This window comes from Salvia hispanica, chromosome 3, assembly GCF_023119035.1.
Source record: "Salvia hispanica cultivar TCC Black 2014 chromosome 3, UniMelb_Shisp_WGS_1.0, whole genome shotgun sequence".
Lineage (NCBI taxonomy): Eukaryota > Viridiplantae > Streptophyta > Magnoliopsida > Lamiales > Lamiaceae > Salvia > Salvia hispanica.
The window spans coordinates 18,693,155-18,708,997 of NC_062967.1; the positions used below are offsets into that span (position 1 = coordinate 18,693,155).

General features: G+C 39.0%; 2 protein-coding genes and 2 pseudogenes across 2 annotated transcripts; 1 reads left to right on the forward strand and 3 right to left on the reverse strand.

Moving 5' to 3' along the window:
- Window positions 1-110: 110 nt before the first annotated feature.
- Window positions 111-1,297, reverse strand: LOC125217136. The gene is made up of 2 exons (XM_048118969.1): window positions 1,119-1,297; window positions 111-767 (listed from the first exon to the last, which is right to left on the reverse strand). Exons 1-2 carry the CDS (start codon window positions 1,284-1,286, stop codon window positions 252-254), a joined length of 684 nt encoding a protein of 227 aa, XP_047974926.1. The 5' UTR covers window positions 1,287-1,297; the 3' UTR covers window positions 111-251.
- Window positions 1,298-4,685: 3,388 nt separating this feature from the next.
- Window positions 4,686-5,264, reverse strand: LOC125214244 (histone H3.2). The gene has a single exon (XM_048115180.1). It carries the CDS (start codon window positions 5,204-5,206, stop codon window positions 4,796-4,798), a length of 411 nt encoding a protein of 136 aa, XP_047971137.1. The 5' UTR covers window positions 5,207-5,264; the 3' UTR covers window positions 4,686-4,795.
- Window positions 5,265-11,810: 6,546 nt separating this feature from the next.
- LOC125216422 lies at window positions 11,811-13,147 on the forward strand (annotated as a pseudogene).
- A 706-nt stretch (window positions 13,148-13,853) lies between these two features.
- On the reverse strand, window positions 13,854-15,843 carry LOC125215594 (annotated as a pseudogene).

Genomic DNA, 15,843 nt, shown 5'->3' on the forward strand with positions numbered 1-15,843 from the left:
TATATTTACATTAACGTTTTATCCACATGAGGTACGTTATGTTTCAACATTTTTTTATGTTGGTATGAAAAGTTTCATTATAAAAAATTTGATTCATTATCTCATGGTCGTATCAAAAATTTCATCTTTGTTTCATCTTTTTTTTACATTACGTCGTTTAATCATACACGACATGACATGATGTATTAAAAAAATACAAATAAAACTTTTTATAGTATTATATTTTTAAACTTCAAAAAAGTCCGCCAAATCTAAACCCTCTCATCCGATCTCCGGCGGCCACATCTCCTCTTCATCGACCCGGTGTCGCTGTCCATGTAGTGGAGGACCGCCACCATCGTCAGCGACGTCGCAAACATCGGGATCGGGCCGAAGAACCACAGCAGCAGCGCGGTGGCGAAGTAAAGCGCCCTGAGGCCGACCGACCAGAAATCGCCGCCGCGGACGACGGCCAATTCGACGTACTCCGTGGCGATGTCGGCGTGGGGAGTGCTGATGAGGTAATTGGCGTGGATGAAGCAGCGCGACGACTGCACGAAGCAGGAGAAGGCGAGGAGGAAGCAGATCAGGAGCGTGATGTACTTGATCGACATCGTCGCCGGCCGCGTGTCGCCGTAGATCAGCTCGCTCTGGAAGATGTTCGAGTTGTTCGCGATCCACGCCCCGATCAGCGCGCTCAGCGTCAGCGACACCGACGCTAGGAACGTCGCCGCGGATATGTTCGCTGACACCACGTCCAGCGCCATCTTCACGTCGCGATTCTCCGACTAATTTATCAAATTTCGTGACAATTTTAAATCAGGATAGTCGCTACATCCAACTAATTAATCAAATTTCATCACAATTTTAAATCAGAATACATACAGGATCCGATCCGACTAATTAATCAAATTCATGACAATTTTAAATCAGAATAGTCAATGGATCGATCCGACTTAGTAATCCATTTTCGTGACAATTTTAAATCAAAATAGTCACTCTATCCGAAAAATCAATCAAATTTCGTGACTATTTTAAATCAGAATATAGTTATTTGATCGGCTGATAGATATGTTGATATAAAAAATTAAAAATAAAAAATAAAAATAAATAAAAAAATAAAAGGTTAAAAGTGGAACCTGCATAAATTTTTGGACCCAAATTTTCTTATCGTTGTTTTCGAAGCCGATGACGGTAGTATGAGGGAGCTTGAGGCATCTATAGAGAAGACAAAGATGGTATGAAAACATAATTAGCAAACCACATGGCACCAAAATCAGATCCAAATATTCCTTTCGATACTTCATTGCTCTTTCAAACGAATTCATCCAAAAATTAAGGTTTCAGTTGCTTTTAATATTGAAATTGGGACTTGCTTAAAAGGAACTAATTTAGTTGCATTATTGATTTTGTTGGTGATTTGGAGTTGAGTGTACTACAATCACAAGGAATTGTAGTTGAATTTTGTTATGCAATTTGTGGGGTGCCTGTAGGTGTAAGTTAGGAGTTAGGACAGTCTATACACCAAAACAACAGTTTTTTTTCATACTCGTAACTCTCAAGATTATAGTACCCCTCCGTCCCAAGGAAGATGACCCCTTTCTTGGGCGGTACGGGATTTTATGCGATTTTATTTTGTGTGTTAGATGAGAGAGTAAAGTAAGAGAGAGGGAATAAAGTAGAGATAAAGGGATTTCCATTTTAAGTAATGGGTCATCTTGAATGGGACAAACTAAAAAGGAAAGTGGGTCATTTTCAGTGGGACGGAGGGAGTAACTTTTTACAAATTAAAGATCGGGGTGTAGTGAGAATCAAACACATTCCTAATTTAAGCACTGGGAAATTTTAAAAGTTATTTAGGATTGTTTGAAATATTATTTTAGCCATTCTAACAAAATATTTATATAATAGTCATTTAATACTTGAATTAGACAATTAAATTCGAAGAAATATTACACGACAAATTACGAAATTAGTTGTTTACCATTATGAAAATAGAAAGAGAAAAACAGGGGACATCGTGAATTGATTTTTTAATCTTAAAAATGGCTACAAAATAAGGTCTTATACTTCAAATTACAACCCATGTAATACCCTAGATTTCGCTTTCTGTGTCCCACAAGAATATACATTCTTTTTTTTTAGTCCGTCCAAAAAGAATATGTACTTTTCAATTTTGAAATTTCTTTTCTCTCTAATAAGGTGGGACTCATTCCCTACTAACACTACTTTAATTACTTTTTCTCTCTAACCCTCTCTTACTTTACCAATTTTGCATTAAAATTCATGTCGAACCCAAAGTGCATATTCTTTAGCGATGGAGAGAGTATTATAGTAACTCATAATTATACTCCCTCCGTCCCACATAATTTTACTCATTTCACTTTTACTATTTTTGGTAGTGGACCCCATAATCCACTAATCCATTCCTACTCACATTTTATTATAAAACTAATACTTTAAAAGTAGGACCCACATCCCACCAACTATTTTAACTCACTTTCCATTACATTTCTTAAAATCCGTGCCGAGTCAAAGTGTGTAAAATTATGTGGGACAGAGGGAGTATAATTTGGTACATCTATTAAGATTACTCCCTCCATTCCGACTAAGATGATAATTTGGTACATCTATTAAGATTACTCCCTCCATTCCGACTCAGATGACACATTTTTCAGATGACACAAGATTTTTAGAGTTATTGATTAATATGTTCAATTTGAAAGAGAAAAGATGGATGTATGTATTAAATGCAAAAGAAAGAGGATTGAGTATTTAGTAGAAAGAAAGAAAAACGGTTGGCTGCAATAATTAGAGAAAACAAATTAGTACTTTATTTTTCAAAAAAAAAAATGTACTCCCTCCGTCCTAACTAAGTTGGACAAAATTTTTGGGCATGTATTAAGCAATTGTGTGACTGGTTCATTGAAAATAAAATAAAATAGGAGAGAAACAAATGAGATCAAGAGAGAATAAAGTTGGTGAATAAAAATGATTAGATTTGTATTTTGTCAAAAAAGAAATAATTCAATTTAGTTTTGACATCCAAAGAAAATGCGACTCAATTTAATTGGAACCGATGAAGTATCATCTTATTTGCTACAAATTTAAAAGGATAATGTGTCATTTTAGTTGAGATGGAAGAAATATTATTGACGAGTGCCATGAAATCTACTAGAGAATTGGGCTCTTATGTACATCAAATGTTACATTATTCCATTTTACAAATAATGCATGATGCTTCTTGGTTGAAGCACTTGAAGAAAATGCCAATATATACAATAATTGCAAGTGCTGAAAACTCAATCCCCCAAACAACATATATACACAGGTTAATCAGCAGTTGAAGCTTACATTATGCCCTTTGGAATTAGCTCTTTTAAGCATTTCTGATGCAGAAGACTCATCCTCATACCTAACCGATTTGCAGCTCCTCAAACCTGTAGATGATGGGCATTTCAAGATCCCTTTCAAGGGCATTTTCTCCGAAGACCTCGTGTCATCATCGCTTCCACGGAGATCTTGACTGGATAGATCATCACTATCTCCTATCCGAACCAAGACACTGCCCACGCGTTCAAGCTTGCCTGTCTTCTTCCTGTTCTTGAACAACCCTTCTGCGAAGGAGCCAAAGGAGTTCAAGTTCCTGAGGAACAAGCTACGCCTGCTGGGGGATTCAGCATCAAGCTTGGAGCCATCCGCATTCAGCAGCCCAAGGCCGATGATGCTGGTGATGAAGACCCTGCATATGGCAGACTTGATGGCATGCCTCTCTGGAGAGGAGGCGTCTGTCAACCCGGCCATCTTCTTGATCCCGAGGATCCTCCTTGCCAGCATAGGCAGATCCCATTTCCTGCATTTGGGCTGATTCAGCGTCTTGGCAGCCAAATAGCCAACATCGACCTTCCTCGTTTTCAGCCCCAACTCCTTGAAAGGGAACAACTCTTGCTTCTCAGGAATCCCGAACGCTACAAAGTGAATCCTCTTGTCCGAAAGGAACCTGCAAATCGTGGCTGGCAGGGGCTCCCCTGCTGCAACCCTAAGAATCACACAGCCAACGCCAAAGCACAACAACACGAGCAGAATGGAAGGATCACGAGGGTGGCGCATCACATCCACCCCCACAACGGGAGGGCCATCCCAGATCTTCCCGTCCGGGAAGAGGAAATCCATCCTGCATAGATTATCAAAATCCTTCAGCTTGAAGGTAATCCCTTCCAGCTTCACATCAAACCGGTCAGTTCTTAGATAGACCTTCCCCCCCATTTTTCTTCTTGCATATATAAACACAATTCACTCTTACAAACAAGAATGTATATGTATATATACAGACACCAAATCAATGTTTTTTGATAATTGAAGCAAGATACACACAGCGAAACAATGATGGTAAGGGGGGATGGGGTTTATGGGACAAGGTTTTTTCCAACCTGAAGCAGTATTCAACAGATAAGGTGAGGGAAAATAGGAAAATGGATGATTATGCTTAATTTTAGCCTAAAAACAGGAAACATGGTAAAATCCACACAAATTTAACCAATCAAATTAGCAAAGTGTGACAAAGTAATTCATACTAGCAAATCATCTGCATAAAGGGAGCAATAAACATATTATGAAGGAACAAAATCAACATTAGCCATTGTTAATAAACTTAAACAATCCATCAACAGGGAATTAATTTGTAAGACCGATTAGAAAGGAATCAATTGGCCATAAAATCATAACATTCATTGACAAAGTGAGGAAACGTTACAATTTCAATTCCATTGGAGGGTAAAAGAACCCAATTACCATAAACAAAAGCATCTAGTTACAATTACGCCCTCTCGCCCCTAATCCTCCTAGCCAGCTGAATGTCCTTGGGCATAATCGTGACTCGCTTTGCGTGAATAGCGCAGAGGTTAGTGTCTTCGAAAAGTCCGACGAGGTAGGCCTCCGCCGCCTCCTGGAGCGCAGCCACGGCGGAGCTCTGAAACCTCAGATCCGTCTTGAAATCCTGAGCGATCTCACGGACGAGCCTCTGGAACGGCAGCTTCCTGATGAGTAGCTCGGTGGACTTCTGATACTTTCGGATCTCACGGAGAGCGACGGTTCCGGGGCGGAAGCGGTGGGGCTTCTTCACTCCGCCGGTGGCGGGGGCAGATTTCCTGGCCGCCTTGGTCGCGAGCTGCTTCCTCGGCGCCTTTCCGCCGGTGGATTTGCGGGCGGTTTGCTTGGTGCGGGCCATTGATGAGAAATGCTAGGGTTTTTGGATTTGGGAAATAACGCAGAGAAGATTGAGAATTTTGAGTGAGTGATTGAAAGAAGGAAATGGGGGAATTTTATAATTGGTGCTTTCAAAATTGTGGCGGGACGTAGAGCTTTGTGAGCCGTTGATTAGTTTTTCATCTGACGGATGATAATTTTTATGGAGATGTTGTTTCGGATTGCTTATGTGGAGTTGCTTCGGATTCTTGACGTGGCAATCATATGTGTCATTTTGGCCGAGGATTTTAGGCCGTTAGATTGTAATTAATCTACAGCTGTTATTTGTATCTCGGAAGCTAATAGTACAACTCCGTATTTACTTTGAAGAGGTTTTTACAATTATTTGAGGATTTCTGTATACTTTTAAGTACATAATATAAAATTGATATGATACCTTATAATTAAACTATATACTATGTTTGTGTACTTAAAAATAGTTTTGAGCTTTTTTACACTTTTTCTTTATGAAAATCTAAGAGCATCGGCAATGGTACATAGGCCATCTCGTGAAGAAACATCTTCCGTGGCCGGGTGCGGCCTTCCACTCTAGGGAAGACCTCGTACATCGGGATCCCGCGTATGGTTACGCGAAGGGAGAGTGTACTCGAGTGGGGCTGCTGGGAGGGCTGAGGACTGGACCTGGGGCGTAAATGAAGGAGGGGATGGAAACTACTCAGCATCCGGGGAGAGTTCGTGGGATCCGCCGCTGCTGCCGCTGTAGTCGCCGCTATAATTCAGTCGCTGCTTCTTCGGCCACCCAGCGTCGTGCCCCGTGCGGAACTTCTCGGACACCCCAGGGACATCCTCCGCCCACTTCCCCCGGGGGTGTCGTCAACAAGCAGCGCGATGACTCGCCGACCGCCTTGGGCCTTTCCCTCGTCTTCTTGTTCGGCGCGGCCCGCCCTGAACGGAATCCGGATCCCCGAGATCGATCCCCATATCATGCAATGACGAAGGTCATCGCCAGGTTTAACTGCGCCTCCACTTGGGTCGACGCGGAGACGAAGCCGCAAAAAACAGCAGGGCCGAATCCGTGTCCCTCCCGTGACCCGACCCCGCATCCCGGATGCATACCGTGTCAGATCCCCCGCCACATCATCCCCATCATCCCCTCGCGATCATCCGCACGGGCATACCCCAACCCGGGCCCGCCCCCCGGGATCCCCCACCGGGATACCCCTCCTTCCCCCGGCACGGGGTATCCCCATCATCGACCGGGTTAAACCCGACCCCTTTGCCCCATCCGATCCACCGTGGGAGTTCGAGATCCACTGCGGGACTCGCTTGTTTTGTTCCATCGCCGATGATGCTCTTGTACGAAAGTTTAGAGGAAAACTCGTTAAACAAGTGGTGCAAATGAAAATGAAACGAAAATCCATTTATATAGGTTTTTAAAATAAAAAAAAACAAAAATAAAACAAAATGCGCTCGAGGATGGGCCCACTATGGGGGCTAGCGATCGGCCCGGGCCGTCGCCACCCCACACCCAGCGTCGCGACTCATGGTCGGCTTAGCGATCGGGGTAGACAATCGGCTAGCCGATCTAGCAATTAAAGGATGCTCAATAATCTATCCCTTCAGAACAGCAGCAACCATTTTAATTTAGTTGGTATTTACTAAACAATTCTTCAGTATTCACTAAGCAAAAAAAAGCATCGGGGCATTTCATGAAAAAAATAAGCACCCAAGGATTGTTGGGAATTTCTAGCTTCATCTAATGGATGGATACACTAGATTCGCCATTAATACAGGTTATGTTTTTAAACATAAGGGCATCCATAAGGACGCCCTAGCGACCTATGCCCGCATGGGCATTTTATCCTCCCCCTATTCCACCCGGGCCGGACTATAGCCCGCCCTAAGCGACGCCCTAAGCATTTCACTTTTTTGATTTATTTTTTTTATTATGTTTGCAAATGTAAATAAAAATATTAAACATGGCCGTGGTCGGTCGCGGACGCACGAACTGGGGGTCGGCGCGGGGCTGCTCAGCGGCGGGGCGAGGAAGATGTGGCATTGCTCCGCCCTCGGCCGACGCCGGGGACGCCGGGAGGACATCGGTGTCCGAACTCTCATCCTCGAACACCGGTGTTGAGGTCCACGGAAAACGCCCCGCTATCACTACTTGTATAACATTGAAGGTGCGCTGCGCCCTCCTCATCCCCGCCGCCATCGGGGGAATCACACCACCAACGAACTTTGCTTGTCCTCAAGAGCCCCCAAAGGGCTGGAGTGCTTGAAATCGCCGTACAATGAAATGTACAGCATCGCTTTGTCCCACCCGCGGACTCCGCCCGGCCCAGCCTTCTGCATCTCGTACTCAGCACGAACAATTTACCGCCTTTATTTGACCCCGGTGCTTGGACCCGCTCCTGTGGCGCTTGTCGCGTTCCCCGGCTTGGCCGCTTGTATTTCTCGGCGATGCGCTCCCAATACGCATCACCCTCGGTTGTTGGCGTACACCGGATCCTGGAAAAAACAATCCAACATCTCCAAGACGATGGATTCGGGTCGGAGATTCGTCTGCCGGCGAACTTTTTCACACACCCGGTAGGCAACGGCTCATGCCTTTGTCCACTTCTTCGGTGCGGACAGCGGGAGGGCGGTGTAGAGCGGCCCATATCGGGCAGCCCGATGAATCGTTGGAAAAATCGGGATCGTACTCGGCGTTTGGGGTCGAATGGCCGGTATTCTTGGTTTTGTACCCGGGCCCTCGTCACCACCAAACATCGGACTATTCGGGTAATCTCCGAATCCATCTTGCTTGAAAATGTAGTGAATTTGATGAGAGTGAAGTGAGAAAAATGAAGTGTGAAAAATGAAGTGAATTTGATATATAGTTTTGAAAATTTAATAGAAATTAAAAAAAACTACAGATCGTCGCGGACCCCCCGCCGCCTCGTCCGTTGGCCCATCTTGACGATGGTATCCTCCGCGCATCGCCCATGATGTACCATGCTCCGCCATGTGATGACGATACCACGATGTCCCCAAAGGGATGCTCTAACATATAAAGAACTTACTTGTTTCGTAGTTTATTTTTCATGATTGATCGAATCCGGCATTTGAATTCACTATTTTTAGTATCAACGCGCATTTCAACCCTGCAAGAACAATTCTCAATATAATAGTTCTACAAAGAAAGCAGAAATTTTCCTATAAAACTTTATGTTTTATAGGAAAAATTTTGGGAAAGGATCCTACTTTAAAGTATTAGTTTTATAATAAAATGTGAGAGAAATGAGTTAGTGAATATAAGGTTCACTACCAAAAATAGTAAAAGTGAAATGGGACAATTATGTGGACGGTCGAAATAGAATACGAAAAAAAATTATTTTAGGACGGGGAGAGTATATGTCAAAAGAATTAAATTTTCTCTATTTTCAATTCTCTACTCAAGAAATAACAAGGGGGTAGTTAAATGGCATGTAAAAGCCTAGAAAATTACGCTCTTCCTAAGTCTATTTTCCAAAGCCCGCAAAAAACGTTGCCTCCCAAAAACTCGGGGTCTATATTGCCTCTAGGATGTTAATTTTTTCCCTGCTCGAGATGAGGTTTCCTTTTTTGTTCTCAAACACGGGCAGGTTCATGAAACAAAATTAATATCCGAAAAGTCTTTCTTGAAGAAAAAAATTTGTAGTCAAAGATATCAAATGGCGGGGTGACATGGTGTGCCCACTAATAATCTATTGACATATGGATTTATAAGACCCCATAAATACATTAATTTCTTTAATAAAATAGATATTATTTTGAAATTTGGAAACTAATACTACTACTATAAATTAATATACTTATGTTTTTTTGACTAAATTTCTTGCACTATGAGTTATAAATTGTTTAATCCTAATAGTTATCAACAAGAACATGAATTTAACAAAATAAAATATATGAAATATTATATAATATTTTGTTTTTAGACAGGCGAGGATTTAATATAACATGATCAATTTTCATGTTATTTACTATTATTAGCTACGTTTATATTTAATAGTATAATTACTCATATTTATGAAATGGTAAAATAATATAAGAATGAAACTATATAATCATTCATAATTTCACATAGTTGACGTAAAGCTACTGAATTTTATTTATGATTTAATTATAGATAATATAAGAATGAAATGGCAGTGTTTTGTTTGTAATGATAACTTAAATTTCTTATTTCTATTTTTTCTTGTCAAATAGCAGTTATTTACGAAATTACGAGTGATTATATTATTTCATTCTTATAGTATTCATATTTACTACTCTTCGCTACTCTTTTAGATTACTGTTTCTTTTGCCTCTTTTTCTAAAAATGATAAAAAATAGAAAGTGGAGAAATGGTAAAATAAGATGTAATTAATGTAGATAGACTCTTTCATATTATTCTCTCTCTTAATTTACCATTTCTCCTCTTTAACTATTTTTTATCATTTTAAAAATGAGCAAAATTAATTTGGCAGAAGATATTTTACATGTATGAATAATTAAATGATAGTAATAAGTAAATGATCTGAAAACTATTTTTATATTAAGTCCTCGTCTGTCTATATAAGGAGTAAATGATCTGAAAACTATTTTTTTATATTAAGTCCTGGTCTGTCTATATAAGGAGTAAATTCTAAAAACAAAATATACGAGTAATATATAATATTTCATGTATTTTATTTTATTAAATTCATATAACTTAAAAGGACGAAACAATTTGTAACTCTGAGTGCTAAATTAGAAGTATAAGTTATATAGCAAATTAGCAACTCCTAAATTTTTGGATATATTCTTTTATAAAGAAATAAATATATTTAGTGGGGCCTCTATAAATTCATATGTGAAAGAGTTATCAGTGGGCTTAATTACCACTGCCATTTGGTATACTTGACCATTGAATTTTTTCTCCTTTCTTGGCCTAATCCTCAACGACACCTCTCTCCTATGTCCCTCTTCTCCGTAGACCATTTGCTGAGCTCTTTTTTTCTCTGTTTTTTAATCGTAGTTTGCATGTATCTCTACACCCTGATCACTCATAAACTATTTTTCTTTCTTCTACGAATTTATATCAATGTTTCAAATTGATCGTCATTTTTTGTGCAACTTATATTTCGCAATTCTCTAGAACATTTTATATTCACACAACCTCCAGATTTGCTTCGTTGAGGAATCTTGATACTGCAATATGATTTAATGCAAATGGACTATCAAATTAAACAAGGTGGGGTATTCAAATTTCAAATGATATGTGTGAATTCTATTGCATTTTGAGCTCTGTTTCTTGTTCCAAATATTGGAGTTGCCGAAGAAAGTAACCCATACACTGGCGAAGCCATATAAGGGAGGGGCGAGAAGGGCCCATGGTCCCCACCAATTTCTGTGTTTATACATATATCCGTAAGTCAAGTACCGATACCTAGTGTAGGTGGATGATGACTCCGTCTTCTTACCATCAGTTTAGAGCTCGATTCCTGCAAGCACCCAAAATCTGGTAGATTGAATTCTTTTAGCTTCACAAAGTTCCTTTTATTTAGTTTTATCATGATTTTTGTTCTATAAATTTATCTTATCAATATTATTAGTAAATTATGTTTTAAAGTTATTTAGTTATCCATCTTTCTTTAGGTCCCACCTAGATCGCATCGTTTGAGATGAAGAAACAAAATATCTCACAACTCTCTAAGAGTAAATTGGACCTTCTAACATTAAAGTTCGCTTCACCACTAAACACATGCAACTATATTTCTCTACTTCAAACAAAGTAAGGTATAATTTTTTCAGAATGAATTATACTTCAATGGATTGGTGTTTGTTTTTAGAGATCATTCTTTACTAAGATTTAATTGCACAAACACTTGTGTCAAAAACTATCTTATAGGGTTGTACATCTTTTGCTTGATTAATACAAATTCATAATGGAACTTGTTTTTCATGCAAATTAAAATCTTAGGATAATAGATTTCGATTTAACTCACATGGTTTATGGCATACTGATGTACTTATGGTCGACACTTAATTAAACATGCATACCTGTCATACATTTCAGTTGAGAGCAGTTTTGTTCCTTGAATCTAATTCGTTGATATTATGAGTGGAGGTTCAAGATATATCACACACGGACCATGATTCTTTCTTCATACACTGACTCATGATCATTCTCCATGAATTGTCTCAACTTAATAATGGTTCTACGCGGATTAAAAAGAACTAGACAAATCGTTTATTTTATCGTTTGGCTTGCATACCTACCCAAGTCAATTATCTTACTAGATTTTGATCGGGATTGCATAGATAATCTGCGCATGGAACGAAATTGTCTTGGAAGACTTTTATTCTTTTTAGAGAAGGAGTTGGGTTGGTTGATGAAGCATTTGATTTCATTGTGGTTTAGTTACTCACAAACATAAAATAACATATATGCTCCAATTTATTTATCTCATACTCCATACATTCTAAAAAAATGGACAAACTTATAAAATTAATTAAAAACTTTTACTAAATATTTAAACTGAAAAACTCAGTTTAATTTTGCTGAAATGAATATGTTTTGGAAATCCCTGATTTGAGTATCAACGCCTAAAACCCAAGCCAAAGCCCAACCTCCTCACTCTCTAGTCAACAACCACACCATGGCCGCCTTCGCCGCCAGATCAGCCTTCCGCTCGGCCGCGCGCAGCGCTCCGCGACTATATCAGCCGGCGTCAAGCCTAGGGCGGCTCCCTCTCCATTCCGCGTCCCATCGCAAACTCCGCTCTCCGCTCGCATTTTCAGGTTCCACTGCCGAATTAGGGCTTTTTTCTCCTTTCAACGATTCCATTCTCAATTCTCGTTTCATCGATTTCCGATTAACTATTCTCCGAATTTAGGTCTCCCGTTGAGTTGAGCTGTGTTAGCGTAATGTCGATGTTGCCGCACCACACCGCCACCGCCTCCGCCGTCCTAAATTCTATGCTATCCCTCGCGCCTCGCGGCCACGGTTGGAGCATTGAAGGTCAGTTCTGCTGCGCCTTTTAGTTATGTAATTTGGAATTAATCAAATTATGCCATTTTCATCCTATCATTTTCTGTGAGTGAATAATTTTAGGGGAAATATAGAAGTCTGTTATGATATTCTGCCATTATCTTAAATGAAGACCAAATTATGTTATAGCTATGATACATTAAGTGTTTTTAGTTATCCTTTCTGAATTGATGATTTTTAAATAAGTTTAAGAGGTTTGTTGGTAGAGAGTTCATTTTAGATTTTTGTTAATCAGATTTGGGAGCTTGATTCTGTGGATAGATTATTGCAGTTCTGATTATTTTGAGAAATTTGTTGATATTTAGTACTAATACATTGTGTTCATCAGATACCAACGATGATGTATGATGACTATTGGATTTTTCGAGCCAAGTTTTATTTTCGTTGTCATATAGGTAGACTTATGCAGAGAGTTCTTAGTAGTGATCCTCTTTGGGCATAGAATAAGTTCATCAACTGTTAAAAAAGGAAACTATTTTAGTTGATTTCGTTGCTGAACAAAGATTCTTCAAGTTTGTAACTTTTCTTTGTGTAAAATCAGCAAGTATGGTCATTTCCAAATTGTTTGTGTGACATACTTATCGACTTCTATTCTCGTATTGCTTCAAGATTGACATTATAGTGATAAAGGGAATAGAAAAGAAATCAATGCTAGCATTACCTTTGACTCGGCCTTTCCTCTTCTTTTTTTCGTTCAGGGTTATGATTCCTGCTCATTGGCTGATTTGAGGCTTGAAGGTTTTCTGATTCTCTGTTTTGTTTAAGCTATAATACTCTGAGGATAACTGGCACTTTAAACCACAGTCTTAATCTCTAAATTGTTTTTTTGCTTGTTTTCTAGCAGCTAATGGCTAAACTAGTTTTTATAATTTCTTTTTTGTATTGTAGATCGGTGATTGTTGAGAATGTGTTGAGATGGCCAGGTTTGTGATTTGTTGTCGATGGACATGTAATACTACTTCAAGAATCATTTCTGTTCGTCGTTAAAGCTATTCTTTTATAATCCTTGTATTCATTTTCTCCATTCTCTGTCTTTTTTGAAAAAATGTTTCACATATGATCCTACAAATAATTGCTTTTTTGTACTACTTGGTATCTATAATTCTTGTTTGAGGGTTTGGGGAATGTAACAACGTTCGATAACAGATTGAAAGTATTGTGACATTATTTCATATTATTAATATTATTAAACTCAACTCTTTCTCCCCTCTCTGAATGCATTTCTAATTGACAATTAAACCTTGATAATTTGGAACTTTATGAATAGAAAATACACAAGAAATTTTCGCTTTAAAATGCTTCAAGCAAAATAGTTCAACAGCCAACTACATCATCCCTCACTCACTTCATATTTGCGACACAATTTCAAATTTGGACAGAAATTTACTTAAATATGAGCTAAAAATAAAAAAAAAAATAAAAATAAAAATAACTCAGGAATTAACTCATGAAAATTTTAAAATTTACTTTTTCCACATTTGAGAACGAGAGATCCTATATGGCAGAATCAAGGGACCATATTGTTTACACACCATCAAATTAATGCCATAAAAAATCAGACCAAAATAGCATGTTGTTAATCAACTTAGTGGCAAAAAAAATAGTAGTAAAAAAACCAGGAAAAAATGTATACCAAGACCCAATTGTGACAAAATGAATTGCCGCCCAAATATCCACAAGGTGGAATCCAAACTTATCAAGATTCTTCGACGTTGACCAGCTCGTACTCGACAAGGGAGAGGTTGTTTTCCTCTTTGACCACAAATTCTGCTGGTTCGGTGACCTCAACACGACCCCACTTATCCACAGCAAGCCTCATCGAACCCTTAAACATGTCAATCTTTGCATTGCGAAGTATCACTGTATTATTAGGCTTCATCATCTCAACTGCATCATAATTAGAGCATTTTCATCAACAAATATTTCAGCAAGTTAATACAAGGAAGAGCTTCTTTTACATTATTTATAGTACTAATAAACAAGCAACCACTTATTTTAATTGGTATATTGCAACCATAATAAAAGAAAACGGTCAATCGTCTTAAATACATTAAGAAATAGAAGGCACAAAAGGCAATTTAAATTATATAGGCAAGATTTAAGTTCAGATTTGAATCCAACCCAAGACTGACAGAGCTGTTTTACGACTCTTTAGAAACATTCCAGACATGGTGTAAATGTAACACTAAACACAAACTTTCCTGGACATCACTAAATCTTGATTTATAGAATCCAATCCAAGACTGACCGAGCTGTCTTTAGGACTGTTTAGAAACATAGCAGACAGGGTGTAAATGTAACACTAAACGCAAACTTTCCCACACATCACGAAATCTTGATTTAAAGAATAAGGGCCTTCATATTTATAGTAGATACAAAGCAGGTATGCCCTAGATCCTGTAGGATTCCAATTCAACTTGAATACATGCGCAGATTTACACACTGACATCACATGAATCCAATACCTAATGCCTAGCACCAGTTCCCAAGTTAAGGCAATCAGCAATACATAGCAGAAGAAGCAAATGTGTGCGAGTAACTGGCCAAAACAGGCATCACAATTAACTCTAAATGCTTCCTAGCCACTATAATCAATATCCCATAGCCAAAATAAAACCACAAAGAAATAAAAAGGCTAAAATGCAGATGCATTAATCTTACTCTAAAGCAACACTTGGCAAGACAAAGAACTGTAATTTTGACAACCAAAATAAGACCTGAACAATGAGCATCACAGACTCCGTCATGACTCATGAGGTAAAAAGTAAGACTCTCAACTGAGTATTTCCATTTATAAATGCTGAACAAATCTCAAATATTGATTTTAAGGTTGAAAAGAATGTTTAAATGATGTTATGGGGATAAAAATCCACAAAATGTGATCAAGTTAACGAATAACATTCCACGAAAGAAAAAACATGATAACAGAAACAAGTTTGAATAATCTGACAAAAAAGTTTCTTAAATTTTTCAAAAGGCGCTCTATCTGTGGCAACATTGACTTTTACTGACAAATTAATCCCTTGAATTATAAAGCATGATATAATTAAATCACCATAATCAAATTACTATTATCAAGCTCAATACCACGATCACAGTTCCATTCAATTTCCAGATACCTAGCCGTCACCAAAACAATTAACAAAACCCTAACCGATCAAATTTCCCAACCAACTAACAATTTCACAATTCCATTCCCATTTTCCACTAGCTAAAAACAGAAAATTCGCAAAACCTTCAAACAAACATCCCCACATTTACGCATCAATTACGAACAGAGAACAAGGCAGAAGGCTATATCAAACAAAGACCTTGATCGTTGCGAGCAGTGAAGAGAATCGTCCCTGTTTCGTCTCCGATAAGGCATTCAGCGATCCTCGTGTTCTGATTCTGGGCCCCCCGGAAAAATCGGATTCCGCGGCTTCTTACTGAGAACAGTGGTGGATTCGAGAACTTTGACGACGAGTGTATGCCCAGTCGTCCCCGGCTTAAGAATCGACCTTCACGAACACCGGCTTGGGAGCCCCGGCTGGTGCCGGCCGAGCCACCGCCCTGCTGCTGAGGTTCCGACGACGGCGCTTTGGCTGCCATGGAGACTGAGAGTGAGTGATGAGGTGTGA